At 42.4% G+C, this 21,934-nt stretch overlaps 1 protein-coding gene across 1 annotated transcript; it reads right to left on the minus strand.

Moving 5' to 3' along the window:
* Positions 1 to 963: 963 nt before the first annotated feature.
* LOC115753396 (auxin transport protein BIG) lies at positions 964 to 21,399 on the minus strand. The gene is made up of 14 exons (XM_030691987.2): positions 20,978 to 21,399; positions 20,509 to 20,615; positions 18,912 to 19,077; positions 12,747 to 18,790; positions 11,433 to 12,050; positions 11,142 to 11,322; positions 10,365 to 10,599; positions 5,769 to 10,292; positions 5,468 to 5,690; positions 4,563 to 4,967; positions 4,320 to 4,463; positions 2,955 to 3,977; positions 2,110 to 2,613; positions 964 to 1,919 (listed from the first exon to the last, which is right to left on the minus strand). The coding sequence occupies exons 1-14, from the start codon at positions 21,267 to 21,269 to the stop codon at positions 1,107 to 1,109; spliced, it is 15,279 nt and encodes a 5,092-aa protein (XP_030547847.1). The 5' UTR covers positions 21,270 to 21,399; the 3' UTR covers positions 964 to 1,106.
* Between the last annotated feature and the right edge of the window lie 535 nt (positions 21,400 to 21,934).

A 21,934-nucleotide genomic window follows, 5' to 3' on the forward strand; every position in this document is an offset into this window, starting at 1 on the left:
TCGTTGGTATATAAAAGATAATAATCTTCTTTCGGGATCGATTACGATCTCGAATGTCACGACTTTATGTACAAGAACAAACTCTTGAACAAGCTATGACACATGTTTGGTCTTTTCATGGGCATCGAGAACGTTAGTATTTTCTAGAATCTTGGATGCCTTCGCTTTGATTAGAGAGGGATTAGCCTAAGTCTAGCAAGATGAAAGCTTGGGACCGAACCGGAGTGAAAAGAACAAGTGAGACAAAGGGGGAATTATTCGGAATTGGACAGGTCATATAAATGGTGGAGGATGTTGAATTTGCGCGGGGTCGGTGCTGTCGGTTGCACTAAAGACCGGACCCGTTAATACTCTAATGAACCTCGTCAACAAAGTCCCACTATAGATGCATATTATCCAATTACGATGGTTAATAAACTTATCAAATTATTGTCCTCTTAAGAGCGGTTGTCTATAAGCTCTCATAAATTCGTTTGTTTCGCAAAAGATGAATGATATATAATTTGAAGAATGATCACCCCGCATGACTAGAAATCATTTGTTGATGAAAAACTTTTTCATTACCATCAACTTACAATGCAGCTGATTATTTTTAGAAATTCTTTTTCTAAATCATTCGTGTATAGATAGGGAATGGCATGTCTGATCAAGTATCATTAGTAGAATATGAAATTGATGAGTAACATGGTATACCTGAATGTCCGCTCGAAGAATATTCCATCAACCACGTTGTTGCTTATTTCTTTATAGATGAGTTGAAAGAGGACATGACAGGCCCAGCAACGATTTGTGTAAATATTGTATTGGACAGAGAGATGTGGTCCAAGTTAATTAGCTGAGGCCCTGCAGCGAACGAGGAACAGTAACGCCGACGTGGGTTCTACATACGAGTGGATCGAGAGAAATCACAAAAACTTGGGCCCAAAAAATCTCACGATGCCTACCGTGTGAAGATTTGAAGCGTTCTCGTCAAGCCACTTCCATTGGAGGTGTAATGATTGGATGACTAGGGGAGTTCTGTGAAATGGTGTACAACATACATTGGGAAGCACAATCGCAATACGCTGTACATAAAGATACAATACTGGATACTCTAGAATGCCGTCTCAGCTTTTGCCCGCGTCGATTGCCGCTTGAACAAACTCCTCGCACTGTGTGAATCCACTTGACAATACGTCAGCCAGAACACCCATCACGTCGAACGCCTCCTGCAGATCGTAGGCAGAGTTCATGTCATCGAGCCACGAGAGGAGCTCCTTGGAGAATCCCATCATCTCCTTCGCATTCAACAGCCTCTCCATCATCACGCTTTCCCAGCTCTCGATGCTCTCCTCTCCCAAAGGGGATGAGGTGCCTTCGGCTCGAGCTGGTCCTGCTTGGGCCGGCCTCTTGACTTTGCAGAAGTGTTGCAGCTGTTCGATCAGACCAGTGTAGACGAGCATCGGTTGGATTGTGGAGAACAGCTCGTTGACTCCCCCAGTTCCCGCAGTCCCGCTGCAACACCCTGTATCTGCTCCAGCAGCTGCAGTGATCACGTCGGGCGATGCACGCGACTGTCTCCCATGAGTCCGCTGCATGTAGGCATGATATATTCCACGTTGCAAGAAGGCGCGGCGGTGTTGGGACCAGGACTTGTAAGACTCAGATAGAAGAGATGTCACCATCATAAATTGGACGGTATCTTCAGTTCCTCCAGAGGTATGCACTCCAGGAGGAGTGGAGGGTCTGGACTCTGCTGCGGATGATGACAGGTACGTGGACACTGCCTTTGCCATCGTATGACACTGCGAAGAGCTCCCTTCATCAAGAAGGTGACGGGCCATTTGGATCATAAAAGGCAAGAACCGGGAGTTGCTTTCCCTTCCGCCACCTCGGCTGTCAGCACTAAAAGAAGCCCCAGTCGCAAATCGAGCTAGCATCTGCAGAGTGGGCAAAGCATGATATGTTGATTTCCACTTACAAAATGACATCCAACATGCAGAAATTCAGAGCTCGCCCACTCCAATATAATTCAGGATAGGCATGACATACAATTGGGCATTTATCATTATGAGAAGGAACATGGTCAAATAAAATAAAAATACCGAAGTTAGGAATATCGAAAAGTACCAGAACAATATCGTAGGTAATTAGTCGAAGACGATTCCCATCAGCACGTCCCAGAGAGTTGAGATTGTCCCAGTAATGATCGACATACCGGACATATTGAGGCAATGGAACACACGGACCTCTAAGTGGGAATAAAGAATTGCAGAGAGATTCGTTGTTTCTAAGGGTAGCACCTTCCCACTCTTTCTTAGGATTCTTGAGAGCAGCGTCGGCTCTTTTGGCCTCCTGATGGCATTGGAAATGAATGACATTAAATGAACTAACGGTTGTATAAACACAATCCCCACGAGCACTTCCTGAAGAACCGACACCAAGATTCACTCGTTTGCTGTAAGAATAGACACCCAGGATGTCATTCGGCCTCAAACCATATCCTTCCCGGCATACCATGCATGCCAACCCATCCTCCTCTTCCTCTACATCCTCCAAACCTTCAAGAACAGGCTGCGCCACAACAATTCGTTCCCCACCATCAGAAGCAAGTTCTTGTCTCATACCAAGTCCCTACAACAGTAAACAGAGGGAGAAAAAGATGTTAGGGACGAACAGAGTCTCGGAAATAAAACACATACTATAATTACTTGAATTTCTCGATATGGGTGAAAGAAGGAGAGTTTTTGCACTTGCAATTCTTTAATTGCTCATCATGTTCAGCAAATCCATGTTTTTGGGCTTTGTAGACAAACTTTTGCGTTCTTATTATCAGCTCTTCCCACGTAAGAGAGGGGAAGTGGTGCCACTTCCAAGCACATTAACCAGTGGCAGCAACAGAGTTTGGCTCATAAGCATTAGCAGAATATCAGCAAAATCATCCGTCTGCTGTATCAAAGAAATAAAAGTAATACCTGGAGCATTTCCTCTCTCTTCCTCAAAGCTAGGCGTCTCCTTTCATCTTCAGTGGCATGCCGCAGCTGACACACCTTCTCTTCAAGAAATCCATCTCCACTACCATATTTATCAGACAGTGTGTCTAACAAGTTTTCAGCCCTAGCTCCAATTTCATTTTCTCCTGGGACCCTTTCCAGGGCATGAAGCAAAGGCAAGATCCCTCCTTCATCAATGCATCTCTGTGTAGGCAGATGCCCCGTTGACAATCCCGTGAGCATGGACAATATGAGGGGGACAGATGGCAGTTTTAACGAAGATGCCCATTCAGCGCTGGATTTGAAACCAGCTTGTCCAGCAAAGGGAAACGTTCTCCTCAAATGTTCAACTGCAGCACCAATTATGCCCTTCTCAAGGATCATGTCCTTCAGTCTCTCCCCACAGGAACTTGTCTTCAGTGACTCTGATACTCGAACAAAGTTTTCTACGGTGAGCCTTTGTTTTGTGGCTTTCGGAGCAATCATCTCATCCTTTGAATTGTCTTCATGGAGTTCCTGCAGCCTGTCGAAGTCGTGCCAATCTTGCAAGAACGGATTGAAATGCTGAACAAGGGCTTCCATAGCAGCAGGTTCACCATACGTCAAATAGGGCAAGATCCTTGCAACCATCTCTGCATTCCTTTGTTGTTTGTTTGATTTTTTGCCCACAGGATGGCACAGCCTTTCCAGGAACATAAGAACTATCTTTTTCGCCTGTTCACCCACACCAGTTGCTTCACTATTAACAGTAAGAACACTTCCTTTGATGCTAATATCATCACTTTCATTTGCTTCCAAAGTCAAGCTCTCAACAATCAGAAGAATGCCTTCGGCTGGCTCCATGGCATCCACAGAAAAAGCTCTCCTCGCTGTTTCAAGAAGTAGACCCAGAGCTCCCAACCTCAATAAAGCCCGTCTGTTCTCTCTTATTTTGCAACAATGCATCAGGAGGTTAAGTACTGCTACTAACTGCTCTTGGTTGGACTTGAAATCATCTCGTAATCGCTGCACGCGACAATTATAAGCCCAATAATCAACGACAGGAAAATGAGAGAAATGTCTGTAAACTAACAAAAAACCAATGTTTCTATGTCCAGAGCCCAGTTCTGGAATATGAAATGAATAGAGCAAAATCCAAAATCAGAATGCACACTATTATCAGCAGATGTCCAGAGAATCTAAATAACACTGTGTACATATCCACAGAAAGAAAAGTTTTTATTTTGAGAAAAATTGCCAATCCATAAACACATATCGACACTTCGCAGATTCCGCACAAAGACGTCTCTGGAAACAGGAAATAGAAGATATTGCAGTACATGACTTGCTGTTGCAGAAAAAATTTACCTGGATCATGTCCAAAATAACTTCCAGCCCACCACACTCACGCACAGCACCTGCTATTGCAAACTCAACTTCTGGATCTTGAAATTCCTCTCTATCTTCTTCCAATTCTTTTATCATAGGCTCTGTTGCTTCTCCATCTAATCCCTGTAAAATGGTCAACCATATTATTGTACTCGATCAACACAGAGCATAGATTCACCAGGGACAACAACCTATCCAATTATTGGGGTATTAGACACAAACCTGAAGGCGATATGTCACATTCATTGGTGGGCAATCTCTTCCGGAAGCTGCAGTGCCAGAAGATAACAAAGTGGTGGTTGAAATGGTGTTTGAGGACTGACTACTGGACTTCTTCCATACTTGCTCATATACTTGAGCAATGCTCAAATCAAGTGATATTATATTTCCCGCTACTAGCAATTCCATGCTGAAGTCATCATCAAGAAGACTAACAAGATCCAACTCGTGACAAATTTTGTTTTTAACATCGCGCATCAGAGGACCAATCTCAGAACTTGAATACGGATTCTTAGTCATTGATCCCCTAATAAACTCCTCCTGTGTATGCGCTTTGTTCAAAACCAACAAATTCACAGAATCTGGTTTTGACGGGCAGATAAGATTGCACAGTTGCTCCAGGACAAACTGCATGTTGTTCAACTCGATGTCAATTCAACGATCAAAGAAGAGCAAATGCACACATGCACTGGCCCCACCCCTGCTCCCACCTTATATATATAGAAAGAGAGAGAGAGGTGGTAATCATTGAATCATATAACGTAAACTATAGCCTCTAGTCACATGCTATCATTAAGGGCCCTCTACTGGTCCCCCAAGGAACCGATCCCTCATCGTATGAAGTCATACCCAAGTTCATCTTGTCGTATCTCTATATTAAAGTGTTGTACCACACAAACGCTAGGAATTTTGCAATGAGGGTACAACAACCTCGCCCAAAAAAAAACCCAAAAAAAAAAAGGAAAGAAAGAAAGAAGCTAGAGTATGAAGAGGTAACACGGAGGATTCCTTGAGGTGCTACATAAGAACCACAATCATTATGCCCTAGTACAGAACAATTGTTGTCTGAAACTACTAACAGAAAACAAGCAAGTACTGACATTATGAAATATGAAGTTTCACCATACCAAATTGGTTTGCCCTTCTCTCTCCTCTCGATGCTTTTGCAGGCCACATATACATGCCCGGATAAACTGCCGTTTATTTTCACTGCTTTCAAGCAGAAGGCTGTTCAAAAGATCTTTCAGCAGTCGATTGCAGTCACTTATTAACTTCGTCTTCTGCACTATTAAGCGGCGGATGACAATCAAAGCCTCAAGAACCTCAGACAACAGATCGCCCCGCATGAACCTAGCATCAATGTCATAGGTTAGTATGGACCATGAAGAAACAGGTTACCAGGAACAAATTTAAAAGCAGAAGCTGTACCTAGCCCTAATATTAGGAACCTCTAAGAATTTGCCGAGAAGCTCCACAAGCTTATGCACAATAAATCCCTGTGAAATGTCAATATGCAGGCTCGTCTCTAATGATTCAACATTGCCCACTTCCTGTCTAATCAGTGTACAGATTGTAGCTAGACATCCTCGGGCAGTCAAGAAAAGTCGAGCATCTTCCACATCGATCATCTTAAACAGCAACTCAAAATATTCGGCAGCACTTTCACCAGCAGGCAGAGTGGCAGGCAACATGCCCATCAGCAAGTTCAACAAACGACAACGTCTTGATGGACTCTGGGCAGAGAGAAGACTGATGAGAGTGCACATCTCTGACCTGATAGACTGAGAGCAAGCACTTAAAATAAGTTCTTCGACCCATGATCCAAGCTCGAACGTTGAAAAGTCGCCTTTAGATGTCCTGTGGACACGTCGCTTCCACCTAAGAACATATTTTAGAGCCAAGTAGTCCTGTCTCTGTGTTCGTGATCTCTGACCAGCAATCTTAACTGCTTGAGACACTTTATACTGCCTCCTTACAAAGTCAAGATACGATGCTCCCCTCTCCCACTCTGCATAGCTTACCAACTGAATATCCGGAATTTTGTCTGAAGAATCTGAATTCCTTTCCGAAGTCTCGGTCACCAACTTGCTCCCATTCATGGCCCCAGCTGATGAACCAGACACACTTGACTTATTCTCATCCCTCAGACAAGTTGATTTTGCCAGAGTTTGCTCCTTGTCAGCGGCATTAGATTTTGGAGGAGTGCATGCCTGGGAAACAATCTTCAAACAGGGAAGAATAACATGCTCTGAAATCGAAGGATGCTTTGCTCCCAACTTAATGGAAGAAAATAATAGCTGAAACACCACACGCAATCTTGACTCCCAAAATTCATCTGTCAGCGAGCACACTTCAGAGAGCAAGAACAATTCTTCGCGAGTGGCAAGTGCAATGTCTATAGAGCGATGGTGTTCTAGACAGTACATGACTTTCTTATGTATCAAACTGTTTAGTTCAGAGACTGCATTCATATCACCCTCTGAAAAAGCACACAGGACAGACCTAGCTTGAATACGAGATGCTTTTGGACCTTGATGAATGTTGTTCTCAAACAACTCAGCTAAGACACCGGCAGCAACAAGCTGCTTTTTAGCAGCAGGCTGCTTCGAAAGCACATGCAGAATCTCAAGACACTGAGTCACAAAAGTCGTTGCACAACCATAACAATTACCCGGTGACCTGGAGACAACAAATCTGGATGCAGGTGTGGAACTATCTGAATGTTTCTGATGCAAGTAATTCATCAAAACTCGACGCAGCCCCTGCAGCGTCTGAACGCTTTTGCTAACAGAATCAAAAGCAGCTTTGCACTTCTCACCATATAGAACACCAAGAAGAGCAATCTTTCTATTTATTTTGCAAGATGGTCCAGGCAAAGACACCATCATTTGCTGGACAGAATCCTTCTGCTGAGAGTCCATTTCATTCTCACCAATGCTTGATACGATCTTCATCAACGGCTTCTTGAACCCCAAAAGCTGTTGATATCTCCTGTGTGCATTTTCTGATTCAGATTCAATAGCTGCCAACCCTCTCTTCATATCTTCATCATTCTCCATCTCATCAAAAGTAAAACTTGGTTTTGCCAAAAAATTAAATTCAAATCGACCATACTTGCTATACCCACATTCATTGCATAGAAAAGAATCCAGATTTTCATAGTTTATGTTGCGGCACTGCCTGCACTGATAAGCATTTTCATGGCAATTGCTGCAAATCCCGTGCTTATCTGTCACAGGTCGACTGCAACGTGGGCATTGCAATGGTTCAAGGGACAAAGCTTGAAGATTTTCATAGAAGGAATCCAGCTCAATCATGAAATTGCATGCAGTTATTGGAACCGGAAATTCCACCTTAAGTTCAGTTTGATTGAAAGTGAGATGACAACTTTTTGCACGCTTCCATAAAGCCCAATTATTTTTTAACTCCGACAAATCAGCCACAGGTCGGTTGTTGTAATACAGATTCAAAACTTTCACCGATTTGGATTTACGTGCATCATGAACATTCATGCTAACAGTCTGAATGGTATAGCTCCCAGTGCACTTCACTATGATGCGGTTATCAGTGAACTTTGTTTCAGATTTCAAGGTTTCAAGCTTCATCCTGCTATAAGGTACCTCGGGAGAGCTGCAAGCAACACAAGGTTCACTCTCAAGATAGTAACCCTCGAATTCAACTAGACCACTCAACGTGTTGTATATGCGTGAATTTGGATGATTAGCCAAAAGTTCATTTTGCGAGTGAAGTGTTTCAAAGATGCATCTAATCACATCAACCGTCAAGCATCGGTCCACAAGTTCCTGAGAGTACTGCTTTAAACTGGCATCAGGGGCCCTTCCCAGCAACATTGTAACAAGTTGCGTATACTCAGTGATATTTTGACCATACATAGGGAGGCGCTTCACTTTTTGTAATAGAGACATCAACAAGGTTTCTTTCAATGACAGTTTACCGTGATGCCAGATTCCATGAAGAACACACTTTGCCTCTGAACGCACAGAACTTGAATTCCACTCCAATAGAAAGCAATCGATAAACTGTGTCAAAACCTCGCCACCCTTGTTAGTGAATATATCTACAGCTGCCTCCATATCCATGTAAGACTTTTCTGAACCAGGGTCATTTCCATCATCAGCCTTCTTCTTCTTTTTAGTTTCCACAAACTGTGAACCAGATTTGGTTAAATTTATTCCTGCATCTCCTGTCTCAGCTTTCTGTGAGGAGTGATTCATGTCCTTTCCAAAGTAGAAGGCCAAATTTATCAGCTTTAGAGTCTGAATGACAGACTCTTCACCAAATTGAAATACTGAGTCAATGAGGAAAGGCAAAACATCTGCATGCCTTGAGCAATATTTTTGCCAATTTCGAGGCCGTGAAGCTGCCACTTCAGATATAGTTGTCAAGCATTTGATCACCTTAACACTCCTCTCATATGAGACAGAGTTCTGAAAGCCGCCGGACTTGTCCACATGCTTGTAAAGCTTCTTCAACTCATTTGAGAACTGCCAAGCATCCCGAATGCTGTAATACTGAGTTTTGCTTCCACATATATGAAGGAAAAGCCTCCTTGCATATCTCCTCACAAATGCAGTCTCTGGATTGTTGATATAACTGCAGAGAACATCTTGATATCCATCTAGCTTTAAATCCTTAACACTAGATATTACACACACTCTCTCTTTATCCCCACCCTTATCATGCTTTTCTGGTCGAACCAAAGTGTACACGAGACGAAAAGCATTCTCTAACAGCAACCTGTGATAGTCCACAAATATATCCCTGTGATGGGACTTCACATATGAGTCTGAAAAGAAAGGAGAGAAATTTCCAGCAGGCATATCTCTTCGAACAGACAGGAGAGCACCACAGCCAGAACCAGGGCTTGTAGAATGAGAAGCCTCTAAATTCAGGGTTTGAGACTTAAAAACTTGCACTAGCTGCTGTAAAATATCCATCAGATAATTGACCAATGATTGCTGCCTCAAAGAATTACAAGCTTGGAGCAACTGCGACGCAAAATCAGTTTTCTCATGATCATCCAAGGAAGACTGGGCACCAACTGATGTAATTCTGTCATTTGCATCAGCAGCTTCACTCTGGTTGCGGACAGAAGAAGTGCTGCCAGGCTGGTGCCAATTACGAAGCATCAATGTGAAGAACATAAAGACAAGGACGGTTACTTCCCCAAAAGAAGAACGGGTTCTAGCTTCAAAAGGTCTGTTCAGATTAATTTCATTAAGAAACCAATTGATTAGTTTCTCTAAGTTCAAACTCTCAGGATTTGTGCTGCCTATCAAAGGTCCATTGACAGCAGATGATAATCTATAGAAAAGCTGCATTACAGGTATAGCCCGAATCCCTGATGTTGTCTCCATCCACCCTTTCAACTGTTCAAGAAGCTCTGATATAAGCAATGAGTTCATCTCCCTTTTTGATGCAGAGATTGAAACAGAGTCACTGGCTGAAGAAAATTCTTCAGAATCATTGGGTTCCAAGATGTGAATAGGAGGAGCAGAATTCTGCGTGCTGACATTTGCTGTGGCAGGCAACGATTTGGATTCACCAACATCATCTGCAGAGTATTGAATTTCATTAGCATGTGTTCCTAATGATTCCGCTTCAATAGGAATTGCAGTCATGGGATGATCTGTAGAGTGCGGAGGAGGAAGCTGGTCCGCAGCTAATACTTCATGACATGCTTCGCATAGGTCAAAGTCAGGACAGATGGTGCAATGCCACCTACGCCTCAATATTGGCACTGTAGAGCAACCGTCACAACAGTACTGCACAGATGATGTAATGGAATCTTCTTCAATTGTCACTTGATTATTTGCAACCGTTGATGCAGGCAGTACAGCACCAGAAGCAGAAGTCTCCATAGCATCATCAGTAGTAAGTAGACTTTGTTTTGGAAATGGAACCTGAAGTAATCTTGAAGATATAGCCAAGCTGCGCAAAGAAAAAGAATAAGGAAAGGAGCGACAAGCAGAGACTATATCACCAAGACAGTTAACTTAGTACCTGCTGGCAGTTTGAACAGCCTCATTGGAGGAGAATAAGAGTTGCTTCAATAGAACTACAGCAGGTGCAACAGAACATGTTCCCGTCTCCTTTCCATGTAAAGTCAGGCATTCGGCATAACAAAAAATAAGTTCAACAGATAAAATCACAATGTTGTTCATTGTTTGTGTATCAGGCTGCTCCAGCTCCAAAATTCCCCACAGAACTTGCATGAGCCCATCTACCACTTCTGAGCCTACGTAAAACAAGGGTAAGAAATTAAGGAAATATGCCTGACAAAGCTATAGAAAATATACAGATATAGAATACCAAAAGAAGGTGCCTTTTATAGTAAAACAGATGTACAGTCAAAAATTAACCATGTCATTAATCACAACAAAACCCCATACCGCCAAGTTTGTAATGGACAAGCCACAACAATCAACTACCAAAACAGAATAGGAGCATAAATCATCTTATGACCATGCTATATAAATGGTTAGATGCATCACAAGATCATTAGTACGGCCCAATTATTAACGGAAGGAGCTTGGGAAATCCTATAGCCGTGTCCACTATTTGTTAGAGCAATGTATATAATTAGGACAATTCACCTGAATACCTAAAAAATCATCATCTACCCTTCATATCCCAAACCCAAGAATTTGGGCATCATTTGAAATTTCCAGTTCATCTCTTAGGTAACCCATCCATCACACACATGGTAAAACAACTGAATGACTCTCCCATTCGGAACGGAGAAAGAAATAATAACAGCAGCTGATAACTAATACAAACCATTCATATCCAGAAAAGTAGCCAAATTTGAACGACGCTGCAATGCAATCTTAGAGACAGCTTGCATGTGAGCTATAAATTCTTCAATAATCCACCCTGCAGTTGCACCCCCAACACCAAGCCTTGAAGAAAGAACAGCAACTGATTTGACCACTCCAAGAAGGCGCATAATGTCCTTGACCTGATAAAAACCAAGTTACAGGGCTAAGAGCTTTTAACAGAATCTTGCAGAGGCAGGGAAAGCAGCCCAAAAAAATTCAAGCCAAATCAAAGGAGGCATCAGATCATTACTTGGTAGTACACCTCCTTTTTCGGGAACAAAGCCCGCAAGACACGGCAAGCAGCATCCTGCAATAGAGGCTCTTTGTCACTTTCAAATACTGTTTCTAATAACTGCTTGCATTTGAAGTTGTTAAGCTCCAGTCTCAAGTCTTCAACTTTTGGGCAATCTTGGCCCCTGTAAATCGAATAGAACCTTGATAGAAGCTTCAGACTATCTGCCAAAACTTGCTCCTCAAGAGAAGCCGACTGCATCGCCCTGTACTTTCTCCCTCTCCCACCAAGCAAAGACTTGCTGCCAGGCACTTGAGACTCCATATCCAACAGTTGATCCACTTTCTCCTTCCACCCAAATTCATCTTTAGAACGCCCATAGACCTCAAGGGAGTCAATCCTGGGCAGTGTAGAGCCATTAAAGGTTGGCCCAACAGTGATCACAAATTCCTCATCAGCTAGAAGTGATTCAGCAACTGTAAATGGTACGTCATACCAAGACCTCATGCCCTCATCTAACTTTATCACCCTCTGGAAAATGCTGAGGTTCATAGGGATATGATTCGGAGATGTGTTACCCACGTGCACACGGAAGCCAACCATGACAACATCTGGATTTGAATTGGAGACAGATACCTAGATGCATTGAACAAAAGACGATCAAGGAAAGATGTAAGAGCTACTTCGTGAAATATAAAAGAAAATGCATCATGCATGAATAAAATCATCTCGCTGGACAAACAAACTGTGGAGAGGAGCACATATAGGGAGGATCATGATAATGAATATGTAAAGTCTTGTTGAGAAACTAAAGCCTATTCTATTAACGTTGCTCCAGAGACATAACTGTTATGTATGTCTACCTAGTCAGACTCCTTGTCCTTTTTTTTTCAAAAATTAAATAGATCAAGGTCTGAAGGTGAACATAATGCCCCTACATTGCCTTGCTCTTATCTAGCTAATCTGGTCAAGACTTCCTCACCAGTCATTTAACCACATTTAAACCTAACATTTTGATTGCTTAGCACGATTAAGAGAAAAAGCGCCACTCAAAATGGGGGAAAATAACAAAAACGGATATACCTGCATCGATAAATTTACAACTGAATACATATCTTTTCACCAGTTCAAGATTGCAATATTTAGCTCAATGTTGCATGAAGATTGTATTGTCATGTTTAACACTTCTAGACATGATAAGTTATAAAAGCAAAGAAGAAAATTGTATATTAATAGAGAGAGAGAGAGAGAGAGAGAGAGAGAGAGAGAGAGAGAGAGAGAGAGCAATCACCAACACATAGAAATGACAGTTCATAAGCTCTCAAAAAGTACCTTAAATCCTGAAGGGCTTGGGCTCTCCAGAAACCCCTCCTCAGATGCCAAGCTCTGTCTGGCTCCATCAGAATCAGCGTTTCGTATAGCATCCCCACCAAGCTTAACATCAGCTGTGATGCAGACTGTTTTCTCAAAAAACTCAAGGGGAAATTCCGGGTTCGTCCCTGCATAAATTCTATTGCTGAGAATGCCATAACCCAGCTTCTTCACTTTCTCCGATGTAGCATTTGCACTGACATCAGTTCCTCCAGAAGCATAGCAGTATATCTGAAGACTACCATCATCATGCAATGCAAGACAGTGGATCTTGTCTTTGGACAAAGGCTTGTAAGCAGTAATGCCAACTAAAGGTGCGGATGAACCCAAAGCATGACGAATTGTCTGAGCAGTTAACTCATGTGCACCAAAGGATACAGCGAGTCCACAATTGGATTTCAGGCTTGAGATGCATGCAAACAATCCACTCCCAACCAGTAACTCTTTCCAGTGATGCAGCCCAGCAGACCGGAGCTTCCCATCCTGTTCTTCTTCGTACACAGAAGATACCTCAATTAGTGACGTAGCGTCAGCGCTTAATTGGCAGACCAAAGAGGTCCCATCCTGGTAGGACAAAAAGAGCAACTTGTGAGTGGACGAAAAGTATAAAGATGAGCCCTTAGCAAGAATCTCTTTATCCTGTATCCGAATAATTTCTTTCAATGGCTTTGCGCCAACATTGTCTTCTCCAGATAGTTCTAATCTGAATACATTTCCCTTTTCTGAAAGTACAAGGAGAAACATCCTTCTATGGGAAGTCACAAAAAGTGCTGCATCCATGATTGTGTCATCAGGCAGCATGAAGTAATGAATGGGACTAAAGTAATCCTGGGAGAGATCGTAGATTTTGACAAATCTGTTGGTAACCACCAGTAGCTGAACTTGTGAACCTGGAACCCACTCTACTCGCCTAATATATGAACCTTGAAGAGCAAGTTCTATCGCAAGACGATCAGTGACTTCTCCGCGAGAATTCATAGTGAGGACCTGGCAATCTTCATAGCCTGCCACAGCGAGATAGTTCTCAGCTGAAGGGTTAAAAGCAAGCTGTACTATTTCAAAGCGGACAACATTCTTCGATAGAGGCTTCACATTGGACTTGTCAGCCGTAACTGGAACAACAGTGGCTTGTCCAATTAACTGCCCAACGTCAAATATAGCAACCTTATCCCCCTCACCAACAGCAAGTCGACCACGAACACTGACACTCAGCAAAGACTTGACAAGAGAACCACTAGATAGATGGGATTTAAGCTCCTTTGTGTTCGAGTATTCCGCCTTTATCTTTAGATCGAGCGAACCGCTTTTATATGCCTTCTTCAAATGCAAGAGATCAGCCCCATAAGATATCACCTTGTCTTCTCCTAGAATAATTTTCTTTTCTTTTGAAACATTAGTCTCTCTTTTGCTAACTATACACGGCAGTAATGAAGTGCAAATCTCAAGGACCCTAGCCTCAACATCAAGTTCTTTAAGAACCTGAGGAATCGAATCACAGATGTCTCTTGGGATAGATAAGCTGAGTGAATTATCTGCCTCCACACTGAGATCTTCATCAAGGTCCGTGTCACTATCTGGCATTTGATTTCCATCTTCTGATAAGGGCAACAATGATTGCAGATTACTCGAACGACTAACAGGTCCGTTGCTGCTACCAGTGAATTTCCGAGGTTTCAAGCACTGGCAATTGCTACCTATGACTCCACCAGCTCCACAGTCGCAAAAAAAACGACTTAAGCGAGAATACACAACACGATGACCTCGGTGACAAACTTTTGCACATACAGAACAACAGCCCTTTTGAACTATCAGATCACAAGTATAACAGAAGTACCAGTGTTGTTCCATGAAATTGCTGCCACTGGATGTGAAAGTACAAACTTTAGAAGCGAGTGCCCTTTCACTGTTGCTGTCCTCTTCCTCATCCTTATCCATGCTGCCCACCTCACCGTCAGATGTTCCATCATCCTCATCCTCATCCACAGAGGTTGCATCACATTCAAATGTTGAGGATCCACTTTCTTGGCCAGCCAGCAGCAATGCGTCAGAATTTCTCCTTGATCCAACCTGCTTAGCAGCTATATTACCCACATTAAGACTAGCTCCAGCAGACTTTCCGGACGACTTATCTAGTGTGGCCTTATAGGTCCCGCAATCTTTCAAGACAGTTGCAAGGAAGCCAATAACAAACTTGAGCCCTGAAATCAGATGCCCATCTCGAGGCAGCTTCTCCATCAGCAGTATGGTCTTCTCCAAAAGCAACTTAACTGAAGAATCATCTCGTGCAAATTGAACAACAAATTGATAGTAGGATCTGGCTACATGAACATCAAATACCAAAAATGCAGCATCAAGTGACGCCAGCAGGGCTTCAAAGAAATGATCATGCAGGTCCCTACATAATGATTCGCTAGAGAAGGATGTAAGACAGAAGATGAAATTCATGGTTGAATCTCTAAGAGAGCCCAAACTTTCTTTTGCACTATGGACACCATCGGCCACTTCTGTCACGCAACCCAAAAGTCTTGTCTCCAGCCATTTAGACAGGCAAGGTAAATCCATAAGAAGGAACTTCTGCTGTAGTTTTTGTTTGAAGAGATCAGAGCAGAGCTCTCCTGACAAGACATCAATTGCGAAATTCAAAACTTTCACATTTACAGATTCAGAGTAGCAGGAATCCAAAGCATTGATCAAAATCATCAAATCACCATGTTGCAATCCATGAGGTTCAGTCTCTGCCGTAACAACCTCAATTCCGAGATAAAGCTTCAAAGTAGAAGATTTCCCAGGGTCTTTCCTCATGCTATCCAAGATGTCGACAAATCTGTCAATTACCCTTTCAAGGATGCTGCTGTCTCCCACTACACTCTTGCTAATATTACCCAAAAACTCTTCCACTTGCCTCATTAGATATAGGCTTGAATAGTCAAACACGTTCACCCCTACACTCAAGCTGTTGAAAATAGCTTCACATTTCCCATGAAGCCAATCAAACATCCGGTTGAAGTTTATAATCATAACTGAATCAAGAATATGACAAACTGTTTCACTTTCTGGGTGAATATTTCGATGTCCATCTTTTACTCTGAGCAAACCATCCAGAGCAAAGATGATTCCTCTAATGTTCAGAATGCAAGAAAGGAAGACTGCCCCAGAGGTAGAAGGAAGGGAAGGAAATCCATGTAACATGAATTCCCGAAGGACCTTTGAACCAATCCTTGGACAACTTCTATTAGCAACTGCATCTATCTTTGTTAACAACTCAAGCACATAGTCTAGCCCGCTTGAATTAACTCCACTCTTGATGAGGATCTCATCCTGTATTTGCTTATCAAATCCAGAATGTACAAGAAGCAGAAGAGATGAAAATGAGCCATCCCAATCTTGGCCATTACCTAGGGCAGAAATGAAAGCGTTCTGAAGAGTACATATGTATCTGTCTAACAATGAAGACAACATCCTCATCAGCGGCAGCAATTTGCCAGCCTCAGCCATATGGCTAATCAGTACTTCAGCAGCAGTGACAAAATCAGTTCCTTCATACATGCCATCTGTCAAGAATGGATTCACTCCAGATACTCCGTCAAGCATGCCATGTCTCAGAAGTCCACTAATGAGTATGGATAGCATCAGCGACAACCACATTCCGCATCTCAAGAAATTCCAGTCTATCTCAGTACACTTATCCGGGAAGGGTAAAGCAAGCAATTGCTCCAACACACATGAGACAACACTAGGGAACTTCATATCCTTAACAACAGCATCACAGCGGCCCAAAACTACATGACTGAACCGAAAGAAGATTCCCATATCACATATGTCCAGATCTTCTGTGTTACGCCACAGAGGTTGTAGATTGTCCAGCATGGAATTCCTGGTGGGCAAATCCCAGCAAAGAAAGAACATGTATCTCTCAATGACCAAATCTTCAACTGATACAGCTTTCTTATCCTTCCACAGTCCCAATATCCAAGAGAACAATTCAAAAATTTCACTCCAACTCATCCACGAGCAGTCAACAGACAAATCATCCATAGAAAAAGAAGGAAGCATCATGGTATCGACCATTTGGTTGATCAAGCCACTCATGGAAGGCTCTTCCTCAACCCCTGAAAACATTACACTCTTCAAAGCAACTGACACCCAAGAATCATTTACATCATCTGATGGACATAACCCAGCGGGAAAATCTCTCAACTTTGTTTTCAGATCTAACAGCAGTGTTGCGGGACAGGTATGTGGATGGAAGATCATATGACGTACAAGAAGTATCAACCTAGAAATTACTAAAGCCCAACATGATAACTGCTTGCTGGTATAATCTGTGGTTGAAGCACCTATCTCTTTAAGTGACGCGATGAGAAATGTGGCCAAAGCTGACTTCTCTTCTTTGGTGGATAGATGGAATGTCATAAGAACAATCTCAAGATGAAATGTAGATGGAAGACTTCCAAGGATTTCCCTTAGTCCAGGACAATTTGTTTGAATACTCTCCGTCTTCTCGACAATATAAGCAACAAAATCCTTATATATCTTGTTTCTCAAATGCCTACCAGACAAACCCACCCTACTGAGAAGTGCATTAGCCATCAAAGTCAACGTCCAACCATTGTAAACAAACATACCATTTTCAACTTTCAAAATTTGCTCGACAAGGTAAACTTCTAAGAAGTCTGACAAAGCACGACCAATCAGAAGGTTCTGCAGGAGAGTAAAGCAAAGTTTCCCAACCTGTCCCATCTTTCTCTCTTCTTGAGAAATGCCAGAGCCTTCAGAAGCCTTATCTTCTGAATTAGAGAAGTGGGAGTTGAGAATGGAGAGGAAGATGTCAATATGTTCACAACAAAGCTTTCTGCAGGCATCCTCGAAAACAGAAAAATGGCACTTAGGAGAAAAAATAGAAACTTTGAGAAAATTTAACAGCTCGGAAGCCGCTTGAACAGGCATATTGCAGATGCTGGAACCGCCGCTATTGGAAACAGGTAGCTGATCATATCCTTCTGTGGAACCAATAGAGCGACCGCCCTCAGAGAAAAGATCGCCAAAGAGGGCTTCGTCTTCATGGTTAGCGGCGTTTTCTACTTCAGAGGTAACACTAGCTTTTGTGCAACTGGAGAACGATCTTTCCATTTTGGGCCCTTGTTTTGCTCCTTCAGAATACAAGAAGTAGATAAGACGAATCAAACCGTCCAGCCACTGACCAGACGGAGGAAATATTAATTTCATCCGTTCCTCAACTGTGAGCCTCCCGAGCAAAGGTATCTTGCCAGCATGAACACTACATGAAGGGGAATCGGCTGCATATTCTTGACTAGGCCACTTGCAACCAAAAGGCTGGTATGTTTCACCATTGATATCATTGATGAGCTTTAACATGTAAACAACAGTTCGAGGGAAGTAAGCTACAGGAGGTTTTATAGTTGTAGCGGATTTGCTGTATTTCCATTCAGTAGATGCTAAATCATCCAATACAGAAGCCACTATGGATGCCTGTATGTTTCTGAAAGTACTATCATCACTAAAGATAATTTGGAGAAGATGAAGAAACTCCTCCAACAGAGACAGGATGAGGTTCTCAAAAGTACCCTCGATGATATTACAACTACTCAAGAAGTCAAACTTCAGCTTAAACAAGCTAGGTAGTATATCAGCATATGAAGCACAAGCCTCCAACAACGCTGAATCAAAGTCGATATACGGGACATCCTGTGCCAAATTTCCGAGTAACTTCAAAATCTTCAAACTGAAGGAGATTCTTCTGCGAAAGCTGCTACCTGCTGTCTTTTCATCATACGGAAGTTCAACCAATTTTTTAGAAAGCAAAATGAGCCGTTTAATACTTTGTACGTGAGCAACAGCCCAATGATGAGACAGCAACATCAATTTGTTCACACTTCGGGGAAAATAAGGTGAGGTCGATCCTAAGATCTGCCGTTCAGATTGAAGGAATTCAGGCGACAATGACATCACAAAATGATCCACCGATTTCTCTCCTGAGCAGCAACCTTCCCAATCAACATGCAAAGAACATTGCTTCAGTTAGTAATCTTACTACCTCCACATAGATGATATTTTAAGCGAAATAATCTCTCATGATTATTGAACTCCAGTGCACTAAAACCATACCTTGATGGTTGCATCTAACATGCTTGTCCAGCTCCATATCAGCTGCATTATCAGCAACCGCCAACAAGAAGTTGATAGTGTCATCATCCGAAGAAGGTTGAGAAACTTCACATATCTTATCCGTGCTATCAATCAATGCTATCTCCAACAGCTGCAATGCAATATTCTGGCAAACAAATAACAATGAGACCACAGTATGAAAATTTTCAATGCTACAAGCAAAGCGAGGGGAAATTTTCACAACTCTCTCCTCTTACCCACACTCTTGTATCATGCACCTATCCAAAGCAAGACACTCAACTAATTGAATGAGAATGTCTCCAAGCCATTGCACAGGAGCAGTAATAAACTATAATGGAATCAGAAAGACAAGAAATTTACTGTTTTACTTTAGGCTGATTAGGATAAGTGTTAACCTACCCATCCTCGAGTCTTCAATCCTTTGCAGACTAAAGGAAATGTTTTTTTTAAAGGTATCAACAACAAAAGGAACTAATCCACTTACTAGCAACATTGCATCCACCAGTATCCCCAATTCTGCCAACTTTTGTTAACTCAATGTATTACAATAGTGGAAGAGTTCACTAACTATAAATAAATCAGCGGAATAAATTTGCTTCGTGATAATGGAAGAAGAAAGGAAGAGATGTGACAAGCCAACCTAATTATGATGCTCCACCAAACAAATTACAAATTTAATCACGAACTAAGTGATATAAAGATGACCTCACAAGGATAATCTCCTGGAAGAGAATCTCCTCTTATCCACTATACTTAAAATTGTCAAGCTAGGGGTACTCTTTAATCAGTCATAGATGATACCAACCGAACCAATCTGTAAAATTATGGAAGGATCGTATATCTAAGTGACTATAGCGGTTCTCATATGTCTAAATTTGAACCAAGAACATCATTCCCATCATATGGAGCACTATTTATGAAACTCTGACATTCTTCCCACGGAAGAAACTACAACAACATTGTCAACTCTAAAAAGTGTACAAATCCTTCAACAAAGAAGTATTCTCCTCCACATAGCTAAACAGCATTTAAACTAAAACAGAACAAATGGCAAAAGTGATAGCCTGACTTACCCAACTTCAAGTCTTCTATCGACTTCTCATGTGGTTCATTCAGAAGAGTGGAACGGTTTCGACTTAGGACGAATTAATTTAACAACTTGACACCAGTCAGCTAATCTTTTGTCCCTTCAACGAACTTGGCCCACTAACTCATAGACAACATGAGAATACATTGATGCAGACAAAAATACCCGTAGGCAAGGCCAATTTCTAAGCTTAAATGTCCTAACAAACAACAAAACTACTACAATGACAATTCAGTCAGTTTGGACTACAAAGATAGGAGTTCAACTAGATTGATTCTTCTATAGCATTGCACTCTATCTAGCAATCCATTAGCAAGCATCAGCAAAAAGAAAATATAAAGACAGACAGATGGTTACTTAAAACTTCATATGTGGATGTATATACAATTTCTCATTTTGCATTGACTCAACATCCCGAAAAGTGCCCCAAATAGATACAGAAATGAGAGTGATGGCAATAAGGAGTCCTGATGAGAATAAGCCACGTACCTGCAAACTAAAATCCTCTCTCTCAATATCTGAATGCTCCAAATAACAAACAGCAAACTCAAGCGACTGCTGCACCACTGCAACAATAACTGGCTCCACATGGTCCACTGATCAAGGTAAAACACCAGAACATTCAAACTCTACATCAGCAATCACAATTACATCGATGCTTTGATTCAACATACTTCAAAGAAGTGCCACATAAAACATAATCCTACGAAATTCACTCTCTCAAATGAGTGCTCCCAACAACAGAACCACTTCATCATTGCTCAGCGCATTAGAACTACTTAATCCGCTCGGGAAACTCCACACCAACAACAAGGCCCTTCCCGTCACTAACCGCTATCAAAAGACGCACCAACACATCAGCGCCCGAAGCCTCCGTCTCAACAAGACCACAACCTCCATATCCCAAAAAAAGTACAAAGAAAACCAACAAGCAAAGGCCAGAGGCCGCCCAAAGTACCTGACAGAGATCGACAAGCGAAGGCGACGGAGGAGGCGACGGAGAAGACAGCTTGAACCTGCGAATCGGTCCAGGAACGAAGCCTGAACCTCCGATCATCCCCGATCGGCTCCACACCGCGCCTGAGGGCCGAATACAGAACCTCGAGCCCCGCCCTGGCCGAAGCACTGGAGCGAAGCTTGAGCAGGAGATCGGCCCGGCAGCTGTCGTCGGAGAGCGACTCCAGGAACTCCGCCAGGTGCTGACGCTTCGGATGCTGCTGCTGATGCTGCGACGGGGGTTCCGGCTCCATCGCCGCCGATCGGCGATCGGGAATCCTCCCGTCCACTTCGTGGAAGTGAAGGTTACAGAGCCGAGAGGTATGTGCGCGTGCGGGAGAGTCTCTCTCTCTCTGTGCGCGCAGGGGTCTGGTTTCGAGTGGAGAAGAGTAGAGAGAAGGAGGAGGGGGTTTTATGAAAGGAAGGAGATGGAGTGGCGTTCGAGCTTTAACTTTTAAGGCGGTGGCAAATGAGAGAGAAAAGATTCTTACAACTTTCCCAATTCTTTGATTAAGGGCCAAGAAAAAGAAAAGGACTTCCTAGAGAGTAGTGTGAAACAATTTTAGTATTGATGAACGTATTACGACTAGTTGCAAAAGCTACGCACTAAACTAAATTAGTAAATTACTAAAGTACGATGCAATTAATTAGTATAAAAGTGAAAATTCACGAACTTAATGCAAGGAACGCATATAGAAGCTCTTGTTCACTAAGCGTGTTATCGTGCCGAAATGGAAAATATTTCTCAAATACAAATGAGGTGCAATTGTATAATCTGCTCCTATCGAGTTGGAGTATATATGAGAATTAATGGAGTTCCATAGTTCACAATCCATCAACAATGTTCGTAATTTCTATTCGCATTTACTTACAAGAAATGAATAACGACACAAATGGTTCTTGAATTTCGGCCCAACGT

This window comes from Rhodamnia argentea, chromosome 11 (assembly GCF_020921035.1).
Source record: "Rhodamnia argentea isolate NSW1041297 chromosome 11, ASM2092103v1, whole genome shotgun sequence".
NCBI classification, from domain to species: domain Eukaryota; kingdom Viridiplantae; phylum Streptophyta; class Magnoliopsida; order Myrtales; family Myrtaceae; genus Rhodamnia; species Rhodamnia argentea.